The sequence below is a fragment of the Lipotes vexillifer genome, unplaced genomic scaffold (genome assembly GCF_000442215.2).
Source record: "Lipotes vexillifer unplaced genomic scaffold, Lipotes_vexillifer_v1.1 scaffold972, whole genome shotgun sequence".
Lineage (NCBI taxonomy): Eukaryota > Metazoa > Chordata > Mammalia > Artiodactyla > Lipotidae > Lipotes > Lipotes vexillifer.
Window position 1 is genome coordinate 934,813 of NW_006769413.1, and position 20,570 is coordinate 955,382.

Genomic DNA, 20,570 nt, shown 5'->3' on the forward strand with positions numbered 1-20,570 from the left:
CCTGCAAAGTATGATACATGCACCTATTTAAATTAACAAAGGAATGACTTATTTTAATCTCACTGTGCTTTGGAGTGCTTTGGCCATTTGGATGAGCAATATATCATTACATACAACCTTCCAGCGCTGCAGGCAAGAAACTCAGAGCATGCAGCATTTGGTGGGAGCCAAACAATTTCTCTAGCACACAACTGTGTCAAATGCATGCATGTATTCATTATTGAGAACAAGAGGAAATAGCTTTGATGTAGTGGAAAAAAGATGATAAAAGCACCCCTGCAATATGCGTGTCATTATCAATGGTGGCAGATAGATACAACTGCACAGCCTCCTATGTGATTAGTAAATATACATATAATTGCTGTGGCCAATTATCAGAAAAATGAGATCGGTAATTACAAGACAGAAAATTAACTAGAACTCTTATTAAGGCTTTGTTTCCAAATCAAACAATTGGAAACTACCGGAAAAAACAATTAAATCAAAGGGAACTGAGGGGGTCAAAGGAGCCAGAAAAAAAGAAAAAAAAAAATCCCAAAGTTAAAAAAAAAAAAGGAATGTGAACCAAATGTTTCTTAGTTTTTGCATATCTGTCCTCTTTGAATTAACATTATTTGTCCAGAAGAGGGGAAGGTTAGTAATTGTAAACTTAAAATTCTCATCAATAGGGTTTCCCTGGTGGCGCAGTGGTTGAGAGTCCGCCTGCCGATGAGGGGGAAACGGGTTCGTGCCCCGGTCCGGGAAGATCCCACGTGCCGCGGAGCGGCTGGGCCTGTGAGCCATGGCCTCTGAGCCTGCGCATCCGGAGGCTGTGCTCCGCAACGGGAGAGGCCACAACAGTGAGAGGCCCGCGTACCGCAAAAAAAAAAAATTCTCATCAATAGAGAAAGGCTTCCAAGAGGAAAGGAAAACAAAGGAAAATGGGAGTGAAATAAAGTTTTGCCAAGTTCAAAGGATTACATGCAGACATTACATAGAGAGGACGTGAAAGAGGGTGGGGGGCGATAAAATAGTCTGCTCAAAAGAAACAAGGCACGCAGTTAACGTGACAAGGTCTCTAAACGTATTATAAAATGGTCACAGAAGTCCTATCAGTTTGAAGAGCAAAAATAAAACATGGTATCAATTTCAGCCCAGTCTGTTTTAGGAAAGCCATATATTATCACCAAGCCTGCAAGATTCTACAAGGCCCAGTTCAAGAGATGACATTTTACTGTCTCAAACACTATTAGTAAAAAGACAGTTCAAAGTCTGAGGTACAAAAATTATGGACTCTAATCAGGTAGTTAGTTTTCTAAGTCATTCCTTTCTGAAATTATTTTGGAGGCTGTAGTACTGGAAGTGTCTGAGTAGTAGCTGCTTTAAAATAAATGTTTAGGAAAATAAAAGCCTACTGTCTTTAATGTGGCTGAATATTTACCAAGATGGTTAAAATTCTAGACTGGTTTTATACAAAGATCCTGGTATAAAACGTGATGCTAATGTGGGCCTCATTTCAAAGTATGATACCAAGAGTAAATTAATGAATTATAGACTAGGCAACTTGATGAAGATGTCATTTTAACGTGGATGAGAAACAAAACGAGGAAACTGTGACATCTTTGCATGGGTAGTTAATTTTATTTAAGACCTGATACTGTAGCCTGTTAAGTTCCTCATAATATAAAACTAAGGAACCCTGGGTGGTACCCATGAATAATTTATTTCACTTGTGAAAATGCCAGCCCAAGTCGACTCTGCAGAACCACAGAGAGTGGATTCTCATCTCAGTGGTGCCTGGAAAGAATCAGTCATCAAAGATGTGGGGGGAAATTCTAATCTCACAAGCATAATGCCAGATATTTCTTTTCATTAAAATCCACGTCTCCTGTGTATCTCAGAGGAGAATTTTCTGAGATACAGAAGACTGACTAGTGGGGGGCGGGTTCAGAATGCCACACGCAAACACGGGGTGGGGGAGTCCTCTGAGAGCCTCCAACTCGACAGAAGCACGCAGGCTGTCAACAATCCAAAGAAGGCAAATGAACAGACCTGACAGTATTCCCCATGCTGGAGGATTTTTAAGCATACTTTTCTTACTTTTAAGCAAGTAAAATTAGAAGTTACTTTAGATCAGGATGTAAAAAATCTCCGAGAACCTGTCTGTTTCGATATCTAATTCCAACCTGTGTGAAGGAGGAAAGGAGGCTCGCAGTAAAGCCACTCCAGCATCGCCGTGGCACCCAGGGAGGGAAAGTAGCCAGTCACTGTGGGGTTAGAGCGAGACAGAACCATGCCCAGGGGTTCGGAGGATCTCGTGAAGTCACTGCTGCTACTTATCAGAAATGTTCTCTGTGGAACACGGGTTCAGGCAAGATGAAGAAAAAATACATTTCAAAAATGTTTTTTTCAAAAACCAACTAACAAATTTTTGTTTTCTTTTTCTTTTTCTTTTTTATTGAGTATAGTTGATTTACCATAGTATGAAAGTTTCAGGTGTACAATATAGTGATTAACAATTTTAAAGATTATACTCCATTTAAAGTTATTAATACTTGCTGTATTCCCTGTGCTGTACAATATATCCTTGTAGCTTATTTATTTTATACTTAATAGCTGTGCCTCTTAATCCCCTCCCCCCTCCCCTCTCCCCACTGGTAACCAGGAATTTGTTCTTACAGCTGTGAGTCTGTTTCTCTTTTTCTTATTGAAGTGTAGTTGATTTACAATGTTGTGTTAATTTCTTCTGTACAGCAGAGTGACTCAGTTATACATATATATACACTCTTTTTTATATTCTTTTCCATTATGGCTTATCATAGGATATTGGATATAGTTCCCTCTGCTATGCAGTAGGACCTTGTTGTCCGTCCATTCTGTATGTAATACCAAGTAACAAATTTAAGTTAACTGTATCTGTAGATTTATATGAAAGCAAGATTTTGTCAGAAGCTAAATTTATGACTATTCAATGAAGTGAAAATATAATCCACAGAATAGGAGAAGGTATTTGCAAATGATATATCTGATAAGAGTCTAGGACCCAGAATATATTAAATATATGATTTTTGCTAATAAACTTTGTGTTGTGAAATGTAAAAAAAAAAAAAAATGTAAACACAAATTAGAGAAGCAGTGACACCAGCAACTCTCAGTATTGGCTGAAATGGACTCTAAATTGTTAATAAAAGTCACTCTCTTTAAGACCCTGGGTGCCATACTTCACCTTGAGGGCTTTTGGGGGGATACTTTTCTGTTGAACTTCTAAGCATGGAGGTATGGAACGAAACAGAGGACACAACCTTAACCAAAAACCCTGACCTGAGATTCCGGTCCCGAATCAACTTTAGCATCCTGCTAAGGGAAACAGGCCGAATCCTGTTATGGAGCAGGCAACCGTTATATAAAAACAGCTGCTGCAGCCATTTCAGTAAGCAATTCTGGTCATCACGGAGGACAGTCTCCAAGTCTCAGAGCTTTTGGGAACTACCTGGTCAGCCCCTCCTGCTAAACAACTGGAACACAAGCAGGCAGCACGCTAGAGAACAGCAAAGGACGAGAAGAAAGTTTGAGTGATGCCTTTGCCTTGTGAATAATGAACAGTTCAGGAAGGTCAACCCATTACAACAGAAACTGTTTAATTATTAATTATGTGCAATCTATGAGCAAAAGGACAAGTTCAGAATGTTTAATGTATGCTAACTTCAACTGGACTCTCTCTGGGTATTTTGTTATTAGTACTTGTCAGCAAGGTACTCAAGCATAAAAAAAGGTAAGCAGCAGAAAATCCAAGAGTGTGTGTGTGTGTGTGTGTGTGTGTGTGTGTGTGTGTACCTGCAACAAGGTGGGGGAGGGGAGAAGGAGGTCCAACTCCAACCACAACTGCTGCTGGTTCACCTGCAGAGTAAGTGTGCCAAAAAGTACACTTTGTGATCTTGAGAGCAGGCAAGTAAGTTGGATACTCCAAATAAAACATAAATGAGAAAAATGCTTTCGAAATGACTTACTTAAAAGGGAAATCATTATTTTAAAGGCATACTTTTTTTTTTTTTAAGCCATGTTTCCTGGCTTTAAAGAATCTGTGTCATTAATGTTCAAGCACATGCTAGCATGCACACACGCACGCACACACACACACAAGTGCATGTAAAACTGGTATAATCTGAATAAATTCAGTGGATGGTATCATGTCAATTTCCTGGTTGTGATATTGTGTACTATACTTATAAACTGTTACCACTGGGGGAAACTGGGTGAAGGGTACATAGGATCTTTCCATATTATTTCTCACAACTGCATGTGAATCTAAAATGATGTCAAGGGCTTCCCTGGTGGCACAGTGGTTAAGAATCTGCCTACCAACGCAGGGGACACAGGGTTCGAGCCCTGGCCTGGGAAGATCCCACATGCTGTGGAGCAACTAAGCCCGTACGCCACAACTACTGAGCCTGAGCTCTAGAGCCTGTGAGCCACAACTACTGAGACCATGTGCCACAACTAGCGAAGCCTGTGTGCCTAGAGACCATGCTCCACAACAAGAGAAAGCCACGACAATGAGAAGCCCGCGCACCGCAACGATGAGTAGCCCCTGCTCACCTCAACTAGAGAAAGCCTGCGCACAGCAACGAAGACCCAACACGGCCAAAATAAATAAATAAATAAATAAATAAAATGATGTCAAAATAGAAAGTTTAAAAGTAAAAGGGTAAGGAGCTATTTTTGTTTAAACTCATGAGGTCCAGATTTTTAGCAGAGCTCTGCTTTGAATAATGGAGAAGCCTGGCATAACTATTTAACTGGAAAAAATTTGAGGGGCCTTTGCTTTACAAACATACCTGAGGATTTAATTTTTGCCTTTAATTCATAATTAAAGATGACAATGGAACCTGACAATGATGTGGTGGTTAATTCAGACACTGATAGGGCATAGACACAAAATGCTGTATAAAAATGATACAATCATTCATTACTTATTTATTGCTTCACTCATTCAACAATTTTCTTGACCATCTACCACGTCAAAGGCACTGGGCTGGCATTGTGGGATGACCGATACTTGATCCATAGCCTGGAAGAATTTGTGTGTTGTTCAGAGGGATAAGACGTGCACCCCTAAGCGTGATGGGGTAGAAACTTATTGTGAGAGTCTGGAGGGCTGTGAGATACCGTTTTTGCTCTCCCACTTTCTTCCTTCCTCACTTCCAGAGAGCACCTGGGGGTGAAGGGACCTTGAACAACTTAATCTGTGTCATGTTCCTTTCTCTTTGCAAAACAGACATTCCTTCAAACCAAGCTTTTATACCTATTGGCAGTAAAACGTAAAGAAGATAGAAGGACAACTTCTCAAAAATCTCAAGGTGTTGGCCACACTGGTGAATTCTGAGGTCAGCTGTGCTGTGGTTAGATTAAACCAGGCAAATTAAGTGAAACATGGCAATCCTTTTTAACAGTTTTTAACAGCCTATTTCTAGACTTCTTGGTGTCAAGCCATCAAGCCAACACGTTAATTAACATTAGAGAATCACCTGCAGTCTGACCAGTACTGAGAGTTATGCTCTAACATTTTAAAAATAAATCTTTTAATTCAAGCCTAATACTCCTTTGGCCTGGCCCAACAATTTCTGGTCCTACACACTGGGGTTCATACTAACTGGCACAGCTCTCCTAGATCACTCCACATCTATCTGCAATGCTGGGATTGAAGGCTGTTTGTGATTCCAGTGGCTTCACATCAGGCAGGACAGCATTTTGCCTTATCAGATCCCAAATTGTTTTTTGATCCTCCACCATTCACTGCCTTAGAATAGCATTTTTGTGAGATAACTGGCAGAATCCAAATCCACAGGACAAATCTGCTCTTGACCAGGGAGGGAACCTCGTTTACTTGGGGAGGACACAAAAAACAAAAAAAACTGGACTCTCGGGGCTTCCCTGGTGGCGCATTGATTGAGAGTCTGCCTGCTGATGCAGGGGACACGGGTTTGTGCCCCGGTCCAGGAGGATCCCACATGCCGCGGAGCGGCTAGGCCTGTGAGCCATGGCCGCTGAGCCTGTGCGTCCGGAGCCTGTGCTCTGCCACGGGAGAGGCCACAACAGTGAGAGGCCCGCGTACCGCAAAAACAAACAAACAAAAAAACTGGACTCTCACCTTTAAAGATCTCCACAGAAGAAATCCCCCAAATCTACCTACCCAAAGTGTAATGCAATGGTAGATTTTGGGAAATTAGCTCAGTTTTAATATTTTGAAGGTCCTCAATGTTCACATCTAATAAGTTTTTGCTATAGTAGACTGTAGCCAGGGAGAAAAGGCAGTCACATCTCATCACAGAGAGAAAGGTGGGAATGGACAGACAAATGCTCAGAGAATGACTCAGCCCAGTTAAGATATTAGTAAACCAGAATTCCACACCGGACTTGTACAAATTCAGTCAACGCCTGTTCAAAACACCTAGTTTACTTTAAAATATGGTCACCCCGTCAGGAAACAATCAGTATTTTGACCCTAAGTGTATTTTTGATTTCACAGTGCAGATGGAACTGACCTAATCTGCAGCGTGCTTTGAGGGACAGCTGGGGTGAGAAAGAGGCTTTGAGTTTAGAAAGGCTTGCAGATGGACGTCATCAGAAAAGGAAGTCTCTGACACTCTTCAGCTGGAGATCAGAGAGCCCTCATCTTCCTCATCCCACTCCACATCAAGCCTTGAGCAGAGAAAGTGAAAGATGATTCAATTTCCACACTGGGTCACCCCATGCCCTGGGTTGCCAGATGTGACAAATTACATGTGTGGGCATTTTGGTGTGAAGTTCTATCCACTGGGTCCCAGCTAACAGTAGCTGTTCATTTAACTTGTCTCAGATGGACCTGGAACCAGGGGCAAAAGGCCTGAATTTTCGCCACTGAAACACCCACCTTACCCATAAGCCTTTAAAACATGGGAGAGGGCTTCCCTGGTGGCGCAGTGGTTGACAGTCCGCCTGCCGATGCAGAGGATACGAGTTCGCGCCCCAGTCTGGGAAGATCCCACATAAACCATGGCCACTGAGCCTGCGTGTCTTGGAGCCCGTGCTCCGCAACGGGAGAGGCCACAACAGTGAGAGTCCCGCATACCACAAAAAAAAACCAAAAAGAACCCCCCCCAAAACATGGGAGAACCAGCTATGCTATTATCCAAGTACAACCAGACGGCTTATAAAAAACACAAAACGTAAATTAACAGGTCTAAAGGAATCTCTGAAATTTGAGATTATACAGATTTTTTCCTATTTTCTTTTTCTCCTAAATGTTTTGGCAGTTCTTCAGTATTGGGATAAAAGAGAAGAGAAACAAACTTTGTCATTTATGTTCAAAACTAACCCTTCATTTTTTGTCATTTAAAAGATTTACTCAGAGATTTTCTAAACATATGGCAAAGATCTTGGTGTTTCATAAAATTCATTGAAAACAGGTAGGTGGAGAACTGGAAAATGAATTAATCTCTTAAACCATATTTACAATTGCTTGCTTTCCAAAGCCAATGAACATCTTTTTCTTTTTCTTTTAGGTCTCTCGTTTGTCATAAGCTATAGTGTACAGTATTATTTAGAGGTGCCTATCTGAATGGTACACACAAACACACCTGCACACTAACTCCCACATACACCTCCCTTTTCAATGGCTTAGGCAGAGCAGCAAAAAACATGCTTGTCTCATACCAAAGAGATTTCATTTACAAAAGTAAAACCTGTTATTGTCCCCTCTCTCTCCCTCTGTAGCCTCCCAAGGCATTTCTATTGCTTTTTCATAAAACACTGCTGCAAATAATCAAGCATGACCACTGACATCCACGAGATTGAGTTTTAGGAACCATTCAATGAGCTCACCCTCGTGGGAAGCCTCCTGCTCAGGCTAGTCTAAAGGTAATTATTCAGCAATTCCTACCTGTGGTTTTACCTTGTCCGTATATAGTGTTTGAATTTCATACACTGGTAAGGTCAGTTTTTTTCCCTCAGGAAAAGTCCAGCTACACATGTTTGGATCCAGGACCTAAATTATAATGTTAATATACACACTGCCATTTCACCAGGTCCTATGTGTAGAAATGCTGATTAAAAGCAATCTTAAAGGTAGGTCAGGGCTTCCCTGGTGGCGCAGTGGTTGAGAGTCCGCCTGCCGATGCACGGGACACGGGTTCGTGCCCCGGTCCGGGAAGATCCCACATGCCGTGGAGCGGCTGGGCCCGTGAGCCATGGCCGCTGAGCCTGCGCGTCTGCAGCCTGTGCTCTGCAACGGGACAGCCCACAACAGTGAGAGGCCCACGTACCGCAAAAAAAAAAAAAAAAAAAAAAAAGGTCAAAAACTATATTAAACAAAAATGAAAGAGGAAAATCCAGGAGTGAAAAAGAACCCTTAACAGGCTCCTAAATGAAAGGAATCATTTCTCTTTTCATAAGTGAAGGGTTAACATTGAAACAGCCACATACCATTCAAGGGCAGGTCCATGTCCTGAAAAATCAACAAGCCATAACACTATCCATATAGACTCAGGGAACTTGCTGAAATCCAAAGTCCACATCGCCACACTGTGTGTCCTCCTGAATGTTCACTTGACTGTTAGTTAAAATAATTACTGCCATTTGCCACCTGCACTGTCAGTTATGGATATGGGGAAAACAGAACTTCCAGTGGCTGCATGGTGTAGGAGTGTCAGCGGTATTTGCTTACACATTTTTATAAACAAATTCAAAGGCTATGTTGGCTGTGACTCGGAGGCTGAGAATTATACGTGAAATTGTGCCATACCTGGTCCATACAATAAACAGAGAGAAGGGAATTTAAAGCTGGTTAAACTGATGAGATACCACATCAGTTTAAAATCAGTCAATAGGAGAGGAACAAAGAGAGGAACAGGGAGGGAGGAAGGGAGAGGAAGCGGGAAAAAAAAAAAAAAAGAACCACATACTGTGAAGTGAACAAGTTCAGTTAGAACGTTCATCAGGATTTGGAAAATCATAATATGCCATCTGCTACTCTGGACCTTGGAACATCAGGGATCTCGTGGGCCCAGACGCTTTCATTTCCAGGAGGAAGGAAGGAACTTACACTCCCTGGAATGCTGCCTCCATCCTGGAATGAAGGCAACACTCCAGCCGACCAGTTTGGAATCTCTTTTGAGAACATTTGCACTGTTCACAGACGTGTTTTCCCTGGTTTAGGGAAAATTAACGGCAGGCAAAGTGATTACAGCAAGTAGGCAGTGAGGCAGAGAGCAGTGCCCCAGCCCAAACTGCTGGGTAACTGACCCTGGCATCCAACTTGGGCTCAGGGTGTGTAGGTCCCATCATGGTGGATTAAATGAGCATTGTCCTACGGCTGGATGAGACTTCACAATAGAGCAACACATGTTAAATGACAGCAGCCAAAACTGGCCCCACCAGGCAACTGCCCATTCACAGAAAGCTATTCACAGGCCTTCACCACCAAGAAATTAATTCATTAATAATACATCACGCTTCATGGACAATTCAAAGAAAACAACACAAAGCTACTTGTCCAATGACTGTCTAAAGATGCCGAATTTTCCCTGGGTTAAAAAAAAAAACTCCAAATCTAATTGACTTACTGAGATCAAAATCACAGGGATGTTTATGCTAATATTTTGATTAGTAAAAAAGAAGAAATGGAAAAAGTCTATCCACTGAATTCATTCAGTGCCATAGGAAATAATAAAAATATAGATTTTTTTCCATCAGTAGCTAATAAAATCTGACTTTATGTAACTGTATTTATTATGTTTTTGGAACTGTATTTAAAAAATTATTTTTTCCTACTTTAAGTGACTTTATACATTCTTCAGACTATCAGGAAAATTTTTGCTTTTAACTTGTTTCTTCTGTTACATTTTTAAAACTAACTTCTTTCTTTCTCCTTCCTCCCGACAACTCATAAATATGAATTAAATATAATTATAAATGAACAGACATTAACTTTTGGATTACTGCTGTGTTTTGGTAGAATCTTAATGTCAATTCTAAAGAAACAGTTATTACCAATAGAACAAGTAATTACTAAAGGAATCATGGCCTTAATGCTAACCTATTTTCAATTTTCAAACCAGTCAAACTGCATTAATTTAAACATACTGGACTTTTCAAAGGAGGTATTAGATTTCTAAAGGTTGCCTTACATAAAAGGAGAATAACGGTTTTCAGGATCCCAATTATACATTCCTGACACTATGAGACAGAGGTCTAGTTAACCATATTGCTGGAGGACACAACTATTGTATATCTACTTGTATTAACTTACCAAGTTTCTAATGCCTCCCAGTCATTAACTCATACAAGTTACAAATAACATGAAATCCCACATCATCAATACCCATTTACGCAAGTGGTTAGAGTGTCAGTCACTGTGGTGGGAAGCTCTAGGCATGCACGGGTCACGTCGGACAGCTTAGGCCATCAGGTCTTGTCTCACTTTAAACTACCTGCAGTTAGGTGTTGTGAAAGAAAGAGGCCATCCTAGGATGCTGGGAGCAGGAGGGATGGGGGATGTTCCTTTTACTTTTTGCTAACTTCAGAAGCCAGAATTATGGCGAAGTCCCTCAGGCAAAAAAATGAATAGATATTATTCCCTCTGGAGCTGGTTGATACCACGTTTTGAATTCCAGGGGGGTATTATTAGACAGCCATTTTCCACACCCTCACTCCCCCACCCCCACCCCCAGAAAGCACCTGCTACGTTCACAGCCCAGCAGCTTCTCAGTCAACCAGCCCTCAGTTAACCTGTCCAAGAATGAGTGATTCTGCACGAATGAATTTTTTAAAAGATAACAGTGGTTTAAGAGCCAAACCTTTTGTGTACATAAATCTTTCTAAAAGGAGTCAATCTCCTCCCTGCCAACATAAACAGAATATGCAGAAGAGAATTCAATTATTTCTTAAAGACACGGAGTCATTCTTACAGACAGCGAAACTGAACTGTGTTGCAATATACTTCTGCCCTTGGGGCATGTCTGCAATGCTTTCTAAGTTGTCTACTTTTACAGTTTTAAAAAATAATCTCTTCCTTTGATGCCAAAAAGTTCAGCTGTCACTTTTTGCTTCCATTAAGGACAATTATAGTATAGTAAAAAGAGTCCCATCCTTTGTCTTTCAGTTTCCTCATCTGTAAAACCATGCTGTGGGAAAGCAACACGACATTGGGGAACACTGGGGAAACATTTTATCAACCATAAGGGTTAAGGCTAGACTTCTGAATTTTGATAAAGGACTGTATTTATTAGCTAAATATCTCCTTGTCATATACTATTTCTTTTTGGATTGTTTTTTCTGAGGTCTTAAAAAAAAGTAGTAGTAAGTTCTTATAATTACGTGTAAATTTCATTCAACAAATATTTATAAGTGACTACTGTACATTAATTAGGTGCAGTACTAGGAAGACAGAAATAAAAAGCCTGGGAACTTAGAGTCTAGTTGATAAACTTCTTATAACTGGGTCTGAAACAGGAATTGATATAGCTCTGAATGAGGTGCTTGGTGCTGCCCTACGAACTGAATGCTAATTATCTTCTTCCCACGAAGTGTGTGTGCGTCCCAGCTCAGTGACAGTTTGACTGACCGAGCCAAATGTTTCTTCTCTGATCCTACCTCCACCCTCTGCTACATCCAGTTACTCATCAAGTTCAGTTTATTCCATCTCCTGAATACTCTTCAAACATGCTAAGGCTGTGTTAATGGAAAGCCCATGTAATTTCTGATCAGGACTATAAGCACAGTAAGTTCCTAACTGTCCCTCCCAATCCACTTTCCACAACCCCATCAGAGTGATTTTTCTGAAACACAAATCTGGTTCTGTTGATCCTCTGCTTAAAACTCTTTCACGGGCTTCCCTGGTGGCGCAGAGGTTGAGCGTTTGCCTGCCGATGCAGGGGACACGGGTTCATGCCCCGGTCCGGGAAGATTCCACACGCCGCGGAGCGGCTGGGCCCGTGAGCCATGGCCGCTGAGCCTGCGCGTCCGGAGCCTGTGCTCCGCAACGGGAGGGGCCACAGCAGTGAGAGGCCCGCGTACCGCAAAAAAAAACGAAAAAAAAAACTCTTTCACCTCCCTCCCACCCCTGCAAATGCCTTCAGGCAGAATGTGTAAAGATCCTTCTAAATGTAGCCATTGCCTCATCTCTTTTAATACTCTGCCAAGCACTGCAGCCATACTGAACTTCGCACGGGCCTCAAGTATCTCTGAGGCTAACTCCTACTGGCCCTTTGGGCTTCCCTTCTCTGTGGAGCTCTCTGGTATATTATCACCTCCTTCATTTTCTCTCCTCTCTGTGTTTCCCCAGCACCTTGTCCACACTTTTAGTATATGCAGAATTTATATGACTGCAAACATCATTAAATGCCTTGTCATAAATACCCTTTTATGTGAGGGGGTTAAAACGATAGTCATTGTGCTCCTCTGAGAGCTCATTAAGTCTCATGCCACATATATTGCCTGCAGTTCAGTTTAATATTTATTTATTGTTTACTTATTTATTTATTTTGGCTGTGCCAGGTCTTAGTTGCGACATGCGAACTCTCAGTTGCAGCATGTGAGATCTGTTCCCCCACCAGGGATTGAACCCGGGCCCCCTGCATTGGGAGCTCGGAGTCTTACCCACTAGACCACCAGGGAAGTCCCTTCTTGCAGTTTAGTTTAAAGTTATCTATTCATATATGACTGTTTACTAGCCTGTCTCCCTGACTAGAGTAGAAACTCTTTAATGGTGGCAACTGTATCTTACTCACTCCCTATTCCCCAGTACCTAGCTTTGGGATTAATACAGGTTTACAGAATGATTGTTTGGGCTATAATTGGTGGTTTTCAAATTATAATCTGTGGAACTCTAAGGACTTTTATGTGGGTGCCACGAGTGGGACGGGGACAGGGTAGAGATCTAAGCTTCCTATCCTTTGATCAAACCAAAAAGGCCTCAAAGTCCAAAAAAAATTTTTTTTAACTTCTGTGTGTCAAAGGACACCATGAAGAAAGTTAAAGTCAATCCACAGAATGGGAGAAAAAATGTAGAGTCTAGTATCCAGAATACATAAAGAACTCTAGGCACTTCCCTGGTGATCCAGTGGTTAAGAGTCCGCCTTCCAATGCAGGTGACATGGGTTCGATTCCTGGTCGGGGAACTAAGATCCCACATGCTGCGGGGCAACTAAGCCCGTGCTCTGGAGTCCGTGCACCACAACTAGAGAGAAGCCCTCGTGCTGCAATGAAAGATCCCGCATGCCGCAACGAAGACACGACGCAGACAAATAATAAATTAATTAATAAAAAAAGAACTCTAACAACTCAAAACTAATAATTAAAAAGGAAAAACCAATTTAAAAATAGAAAATGCATTTGAACAGAATTTAAAAGAAAATATTCAAACAACCAATAAACACATGAAAATATGCACAACATCATTAATCATAAGGGAAATGCAAATCAAAACCACAATGAGAGACTACTTTACATCCATTAGGATGACTACAATTCAAAGGCAAAAAACTCCCAGAAAATAACAAGTGTTGGCAAGTATGTGGAGAAATCTGAAATCTCGTAAATTACTGATGGGAATGTAACATGGTGCAGTTGCTGTGAAATACAGTTTGAAAGTTCATCAAAAAGTTAAACACAGGGGCTTCCCTGGTGGCGCAGTGGTTAAGAATCCGCCTGCCAGTGCAGGGGACACGGGTTCGAACCCTGGTCCGGGAAGATCCCACATGCCGCAATTAGGCCCGTGTGCCACAACTACTGAGCCTGTGCTCTAGAGCCCACGAGCCACAACTACTGAGCCTGTGCTCTAGAGCCCACGAGCCACAACTACTGAGCCCGCATGTCACAACTGCTGAAGCCTGCATGCCTAGAGCCCATGCTCCACAACGAGGGGCCACTGCAATGAGAAGCCCGCGCACTGCAACGAAGAGTAGTGCCCGCTCGCTGCAGCTAGAGAAAGCCCACGTGCAGCAACGAAAACCCAACGCAGCCAAAAATAAATAAATAAATTTATTTAAAAAAAAAAATTAAACACAGAATTTTCACATGACCCAGCAATTCCACTACTAGGTATATATATCCAAGAGAATTGAAAACAAAACATACATCCACATAAAAACTAGTACACAAATGTTCACAGCAACATTTTTCACAATAGTCAAAAAGTGGAAACACCCCAAATGTTAATCAACTGATGAACAGATAAACAAAAATGTGGTATATCCATACAATGGAATATTATTTGACCATAAATATATATGAAGTACTGATAAATATGACAACATGGATATACCTTGGAAACATTATGCTAAATCAAAGAAACCAAACACAAAACACCAGATATTGCATGATCCAATTTATATGAAATGTCCACAATAGGGAAATCCACAGAGACAGAAAGTAGATTAGCTAGTGGTTGCCAGGATTGGAGGGGAGAAACTAGGAGTTACTGTTAATAGGTACTGGGTTTCTTTATGAAGTGATGGAAATGTTCTGGAACTGAGCTGTATAATTTATAAGAGTGAATTTTATGTTATGTAAATTATACTTAAATTAAAATGTCAAAGTAAAAAACAGAAAACAGAAAGAAGTTTCTCTGTGATGATCTTTGAAATTAGCAGTCCTTTTCAGCTGGATAGAATGGGCCTCAGCAGAAGAAAAGACAAACTTAGACCACATGCTATTTTCTGTAGGATTAGCCCTGCTAGAAAAAAATTCCTATTTTAATTTACTTCAAGAAGCGTCTGCTTGAGCCATGATCTCTACTAGGTGTGGGGATAAATCCCTGTGCTGGATGACTTCATGATACAGTGGGAGACAAACTTACAAACTAAATTTCATTCCATATGATTAACAATGATAAAGCTTTGTAAACACGCTATGCTGAATTATGCCTAGCACTGGGTGGGCATGAGGCAGGATGGAAGAAATGGGAAGGTAACAGAGACAGCTTCAAAGAGGACATCACATTTGAGCTGAGCCTTGGAGAACACTTAGGTATTTACAAAGTAAAAAACCGGAGGCCGTTCCAAGCAGACTGAGGAACACAACCCCAAGTATGAAAGTGTGGGGCAGCCATCAAGACTAATGATGGACCCAAAGTGAGGCTGAAAAAAACATGGGTGTGAATCTCAAATGCTGTGCTAGGAGGTTCAGACACTACCCTACAGGCAGGGTTTGGCAGGTTGAGATCTGTATTTTTTAAAAGATAATCCTGTGGAGGTAGGGTGGTAGGAGAAACAAGGCAGAGAGAAAAGCTTAGAAGCTTGTTATGGTTATATGTGGTTATAAAGCAGACTCTTCTCTCCATTTTCTTCTCCTTTCCCAGTCCTCTCTTTTCTCACCCCTTCTTCAGGTATCACCCTCTTCTAGAACAGAGATGTCAGCCGCCTCTGTTTGCCCAGCTCATGTGGAAGTGTCTAGCTGTGTGATTAACCTCCATACTCTTCTTTACTAAGCTGCCAGGTGGGGGTTAGCATCAAACACTGCTTCCTTCCAGCACCGGACATGTTTGCTGGCATTGCTAGAAGACATCAGAGGAGCCAGGTCTAAGAGAAGAGTCCACATGAAGCCTCTTGTGAGCTCAGGAGTTTCGTGGCGTGGATGATTGTCCCCATTCGTGACTCTTTTTAGTACCACTGTAATGATGTGCATATGCCAGCCAGGCAGATAAATAAATAGTGGAGGCTCTCTTACGTCTCAATTAAATTTTATGATTAAATAGAGTCATAAAAACTCACAGAAGACAAAGTCTTTTTTTTTTGTTTTTTTTTGCGGTACGCTGGCCTCTCATTGCTGTGGCTTCTCCCGTTGCGGAGCACAGGCTCCAGACGCGCAGGCTCAGCGGCCATGGCTCACGGGCCCAGCCGCTCCGCGGCATGTGGGATCTTCCCGGACTGGGGCACGAACCCGTGTCCCCTGCGTCGGCAGGCGGACTCTCAACCACTGCGCCACCAGGGAAGCCCCCATACTCTTATCTTTTCCAAGTCTGTGGCCTTTTGGGGGCAGGCTCAAGGAGGAAGTCCCCACTTCAGTCTTTGCAATTCCCAGCACCTCAATCCACTGATGTTCTGGCTGGCTCCAGCCAGCCTGGGATTCGGTGACTCAGATATCACTGCTCTGTTCCCACCTGCCACATCACCAATGTGGCTAGCCCTCTGTTGCCAGCCAAACTGGGGAGAGCATTAGATGGCTACATAGCCTCCTGAGGCCCAGCACACTGTATTGGGCCAGGATTTGGGACTATGCCTCTGCCTTTCTACCCTGACTCACAAATCTAATCTGCAGTTGACCTGGGAGACTTGCCTGGAAGAACAGTCCTCTCTAGGCTTGAAGGTTGCCCTGAGCATGGCCTGGTCAGCTTGGGCTGGCATACAGTGGGCACTTTTGAGGACTATCTGCTGCATGAATGAACACAAGCCCACTCATTTTACTTCATCAGCCTCAATCTCTCTTCTCAGAGCAGTGGTTTGACCTTGCACATACCACTTGGGTATCTGATTTCATTTGATACCTTTAATTTTGCTACGGTCACCATCAGGAGTGCAAAGACTGAGACAAGATGATCAGATAACTGGGGCAGCCAGTAGTCACTGACAAGAATGAGGAGTGACCATAGAAAACAGAGGTGATCACAAGAGAGGACACAAGAAAAGCACCAAGCAGAGCAGCACACCCATGTAGGGGTCATTTAGTTTGGGAGCAAATGGCTCTCTACACCTCAAACACACAAGCAAAATGGCTGGTAAAATTCAATGAAAGAACAAGGTAAGATCCCCACAATTCTACAGCCCTAGAGGGCATCAATACATCAAAGTTTAGTTTAGTACCATGTTCCAAACAGGGACCTGAGTCATCAAGAAAAGGTTATGATACCTTTTATAAAACCTTTATATCAATGAAATGATATTCACTGTACTTTATCAACAGGCTGCCAAGAACGAATACATTTTAGAAACATTCTTTCTAAAAAATGCAAATTTTCTCACTGATGTCAGAGCTTAAAGTAGTATCAGTTAGCTAGACAGCAAGGGCCACCTCATTCCCCAATGATATCAGATGGCTAAGGCATCACGGCACGCATAGACACACACCACTTACAATGAACCAAAGTACTTTTCAGCTCAGGTATTCAGGGACTTGGAGAGGGCCTGATTATGAGTTTTACAGTAAGAAGTTCTTTTGAGAGAAGCAACTTTGAGGCAAAGATGGTATCTCTAAGACAGCACTCAGATCCTGAGTTAGCCAGGTCCAAACCAGACAAGCTCCACCCCCTAAAATTAAACTAAATTTCCCAGATTTCTCTTTGGAGCCTGATTCTCTTGGTACCTTGGCTACTCACCCGGTTCCTGTTCTGTGGTTCAAATCTCATGTTCACGATTCTTACTACTCTGTTTAACTTTTGGTGTCTTTATTTGGATATGCGGTGGCTGACTCTGGCTTTGTCCCACGATCCCACCTCCTGTCTCTCAACTCCTGACATTCACCCCTGGCTACTCTAGCGCCGGCTCCTATCCACTTGATCTTGTTTTATTACTTCTTTGTTCTTTGCCAGGCCATGCTAGGAGGTCAAGGGACATCCACATAAATAATAAGTAATAAATAAAGTACGTTACCCTGGGCTTTCCTTAGCTATTTTGTACATGACTCCAAATATATCCATCTTGTTTGAATTAGATTCCCTTGGGGTGGTACTTTTTGATTTGACTTTTCCCGAAGAGAAACAGTATATACTGTCATTGGATAGCCATTTCATAATGAGGTATATCCCATGCCCAAAGAGTAAGATGGTTCAAATCCTGGCTGGTTATATTCATTCAGAAATAGAAGCCCTAAATGTCGGATGTAAATGAAGACAGACAGTTAATTGTCCTCTGGGATCTAAAAGGGCAGACTTAGCCATTACGGAAGAGGTTCTCAAACTTTCATGTGCAAAGAGTTGGGAAGCTAGTAAAATGTAGATTCCTGGGCTCTACCCCTAGAAAGTCTAATTCAGAGATCTGGGTCCAAGAATCTGCATTTTAAACAAGAGTCTTAGGCAATCCTGATGTAGTTAGTCCTTGGACTACCCTTTGAGAACCACTATATCACAGCAATGAGAAATCTGACAAACATGGGGCAAGCACAGTAATTAAAAGATCCCACCAATCCTTCCTTTCTTAGAAGCTATGATGCACCTTGCCTAAGGCAGGTCACCTGGCCAACTCTTTCCTAATACTCTTATTCCCAATCATCAGCTTGGTTCCAAGATCAACTTAATGTTTGTTTTAAAAATATATGTGAATTCCCCAAGTTTCCATAAAAAAGATATTTGAATGTTTTTAGAGTAAATGGGAATATAGACGCCTAAGTTATAGTGTTCTCTCAACTGAGGAAGAAGCGCTATAGAGAAAAATATACGATTTAAGCTACAAGCTACTGTCCTTCATCACACATACCTTCTCTTCTTAGAACATCTCCCTGTGATGATTTCAAAAGTCTCAAGATTTTACCCAAATCAAACAAGCAAAATACATTAAATTTAATAGCAATCACTGCTACTTTAAATAAGGAATGAAAACATCCATTTGATCCAGAAAACCTTCAAACGAGCTCTCCAGCAATACCTGTGTTACTGGTGAAGGTAACTGTACCTGAACATTCTGATGCCCAGGAGCCTGGCAGACCAAGAACAGCAGAGCCCAGGAAAGACAGCAGGCTGTGCACTTCACTGGGTAGGCCATTTCCTTGGGCACGTCCCTAAGCAATCCTGAAGGGGGAGCTCAGGAAAATCAGTTTAATTGGGAGGATTCTGATGGCCATAGGATGCTTTGGGAATCTAAGATGACAGAAGATATTGATGAGCTATGAGATCCAGGAGGCCTGGCTGATATTTGAGATAATGGGGCCTCCATTTGTTTCAGGACGATGCCTTCATTTTTGCACTAACATGGTTTATGGCTTGCAAGGGATATGTGGACTGACTGATGCAGACATTAAGGATGTTGGAGCTCCATTCTTACTATTATTGTGATATGTGTATGTATTTTTTTTTTCCTAGGAGGATCTTTATTTTTTCTCCCAAATCTCATAACTGGTTATACAGATGTTTAATTGAGAGGAATAATTATGAATTATGATATTTTTTCTTTCAAACTTTCCTAACTGAATCATTTATTGCTTACATTACAAGCATTTTAAATATTGTAAAATTAAAGCTTACAAAATAAACATTGCTGGCAGGCAAGCTCAAGCCCAGAAAAACTCAGTTTTTAAAAAACATTAATTTTAAAAAACATTAATTAATCGGAGTTTCTTAACCGGAGTCTTAAACGTTTCTTAATCGGAGTCTTGTATACTATAAGACTGCTAATTTACAGGAAAAAACGGAATTTAAAGTCAGCAACAAAAGTAGTTGACTGAGAAGGAAATTCAGGTAGCTTAACTCCATAAAGGCAAAGGGACAGTGAAACTCGATGGATACGGATGATCAGAGGTAGGATGACTTAACATGTGAGAATACTAGTTAAAAGCACAAAAAGTTAGGAGTATGTTCTGGGGAAAATGCCTAATTAGGAAATTAAACCTGAACTGTTGACCTAGAGCTTCTGAACACTTTTAGCACTCTGCTATGCTTTCAGTAAATAAAGCAAGGAGGATAAATTTTATCCAGCTTATGTTTGCTGTTCAACTCTGACCCTTGCCTACTGAATGACTTTAAATATGTGTTATGGAAAAAATGATACCACTTTAATTTCCGGCTCCATCCCCATCTGGCCAGAGAGAGGATAAATTAATATTATCGTGTTTTGTCTTTAGGGCTTCTGATGCCCCCAAGGACCAGCCTGTGGGACAGTCTGTTTTGGCAGAGAGTCTCGGCTGGAATCAGAAGAGCAGGATTCAGGACAAGGCCAGTTCACGTAACACAGCTCAGAGCCATACAACACAACTTGCTCTGAGGATGTTGGGCATTGTGCTTCATTAGGAAACAAAATATAAGCTTTCCACACCATTAGGAATGACTTTAGGAGTGAAAGCACATAAGACGATGCCTCACCTCATCAACAATGCACTGCAGAAGCTGGAGAGGCTGCAATGGGAAAGAAGAAAGGAAAAAGTATTAGCCTCTATGCAATATCTTTACAGTGGAGTGGAAAGAAAAAATCATTAATGCAATAAAATATAGCAAGATTAATCAACAACAGCAAACTCTTATAAAAACATTGATGCTCAGGATATTCTATTATTTCTAATGGTACCTAATCTAATACAGGCAGTTAAAGGTTTGCATTTTCTTCAAAATGCAATTTGCTAAGTTTAAAACAAGGCATTCAAGCATGCAAAGGAAGCAGCCATCAGGAAAAAGAAAAGTGAATTTTTTTCTGAACTCATAAAGCTTACCATTAAAGATCCCTGGTTTTTCTGAATCTGAAAAAAGGCAATATGTAATTAGCATGTCATAATCAAAATGACTCACTTGGACACATTATGATCACTGAGAGAAAATTATTGCATTGCTGGTGGCAATTTGTGGGCATGTGTTAACACAATTTACATAATGAAAATACACAAATGTTAATAGCTCGCTTCTCATTTATAGGCGAAAG

The 20,570-nt window shown here is 41.4% G+C and overlaps 1 protein-coding gene across 1 annotated transcript in view; it reads right to left on the reverse strand.

The window, feature by feature from the left end:
- Positions 1-20,570, reverse strand: part of MAP2K5 (mitogen-activated protein kinase kinase 5) — a 116,258-nt gene that overhangs the window by 40,702 nt on the left and 54,986 nt on the right. Inside the window, exons 5-6 of the mRNA XM_007445606.1 lie at positions 20,365-20,391; positions 20,021-20,053 (exon numbers count right to left, since the gene is read on the reverse strand). Coding sequence (XP_007445668.1) covers positions 20,021-20,053; positions 20,365-20,391 — 60 coding nt within the window. The remainder of the gene's footprint in view (positions 1-20,020; positions 20,054-20,364; positions 20,392-20,570) is intronic.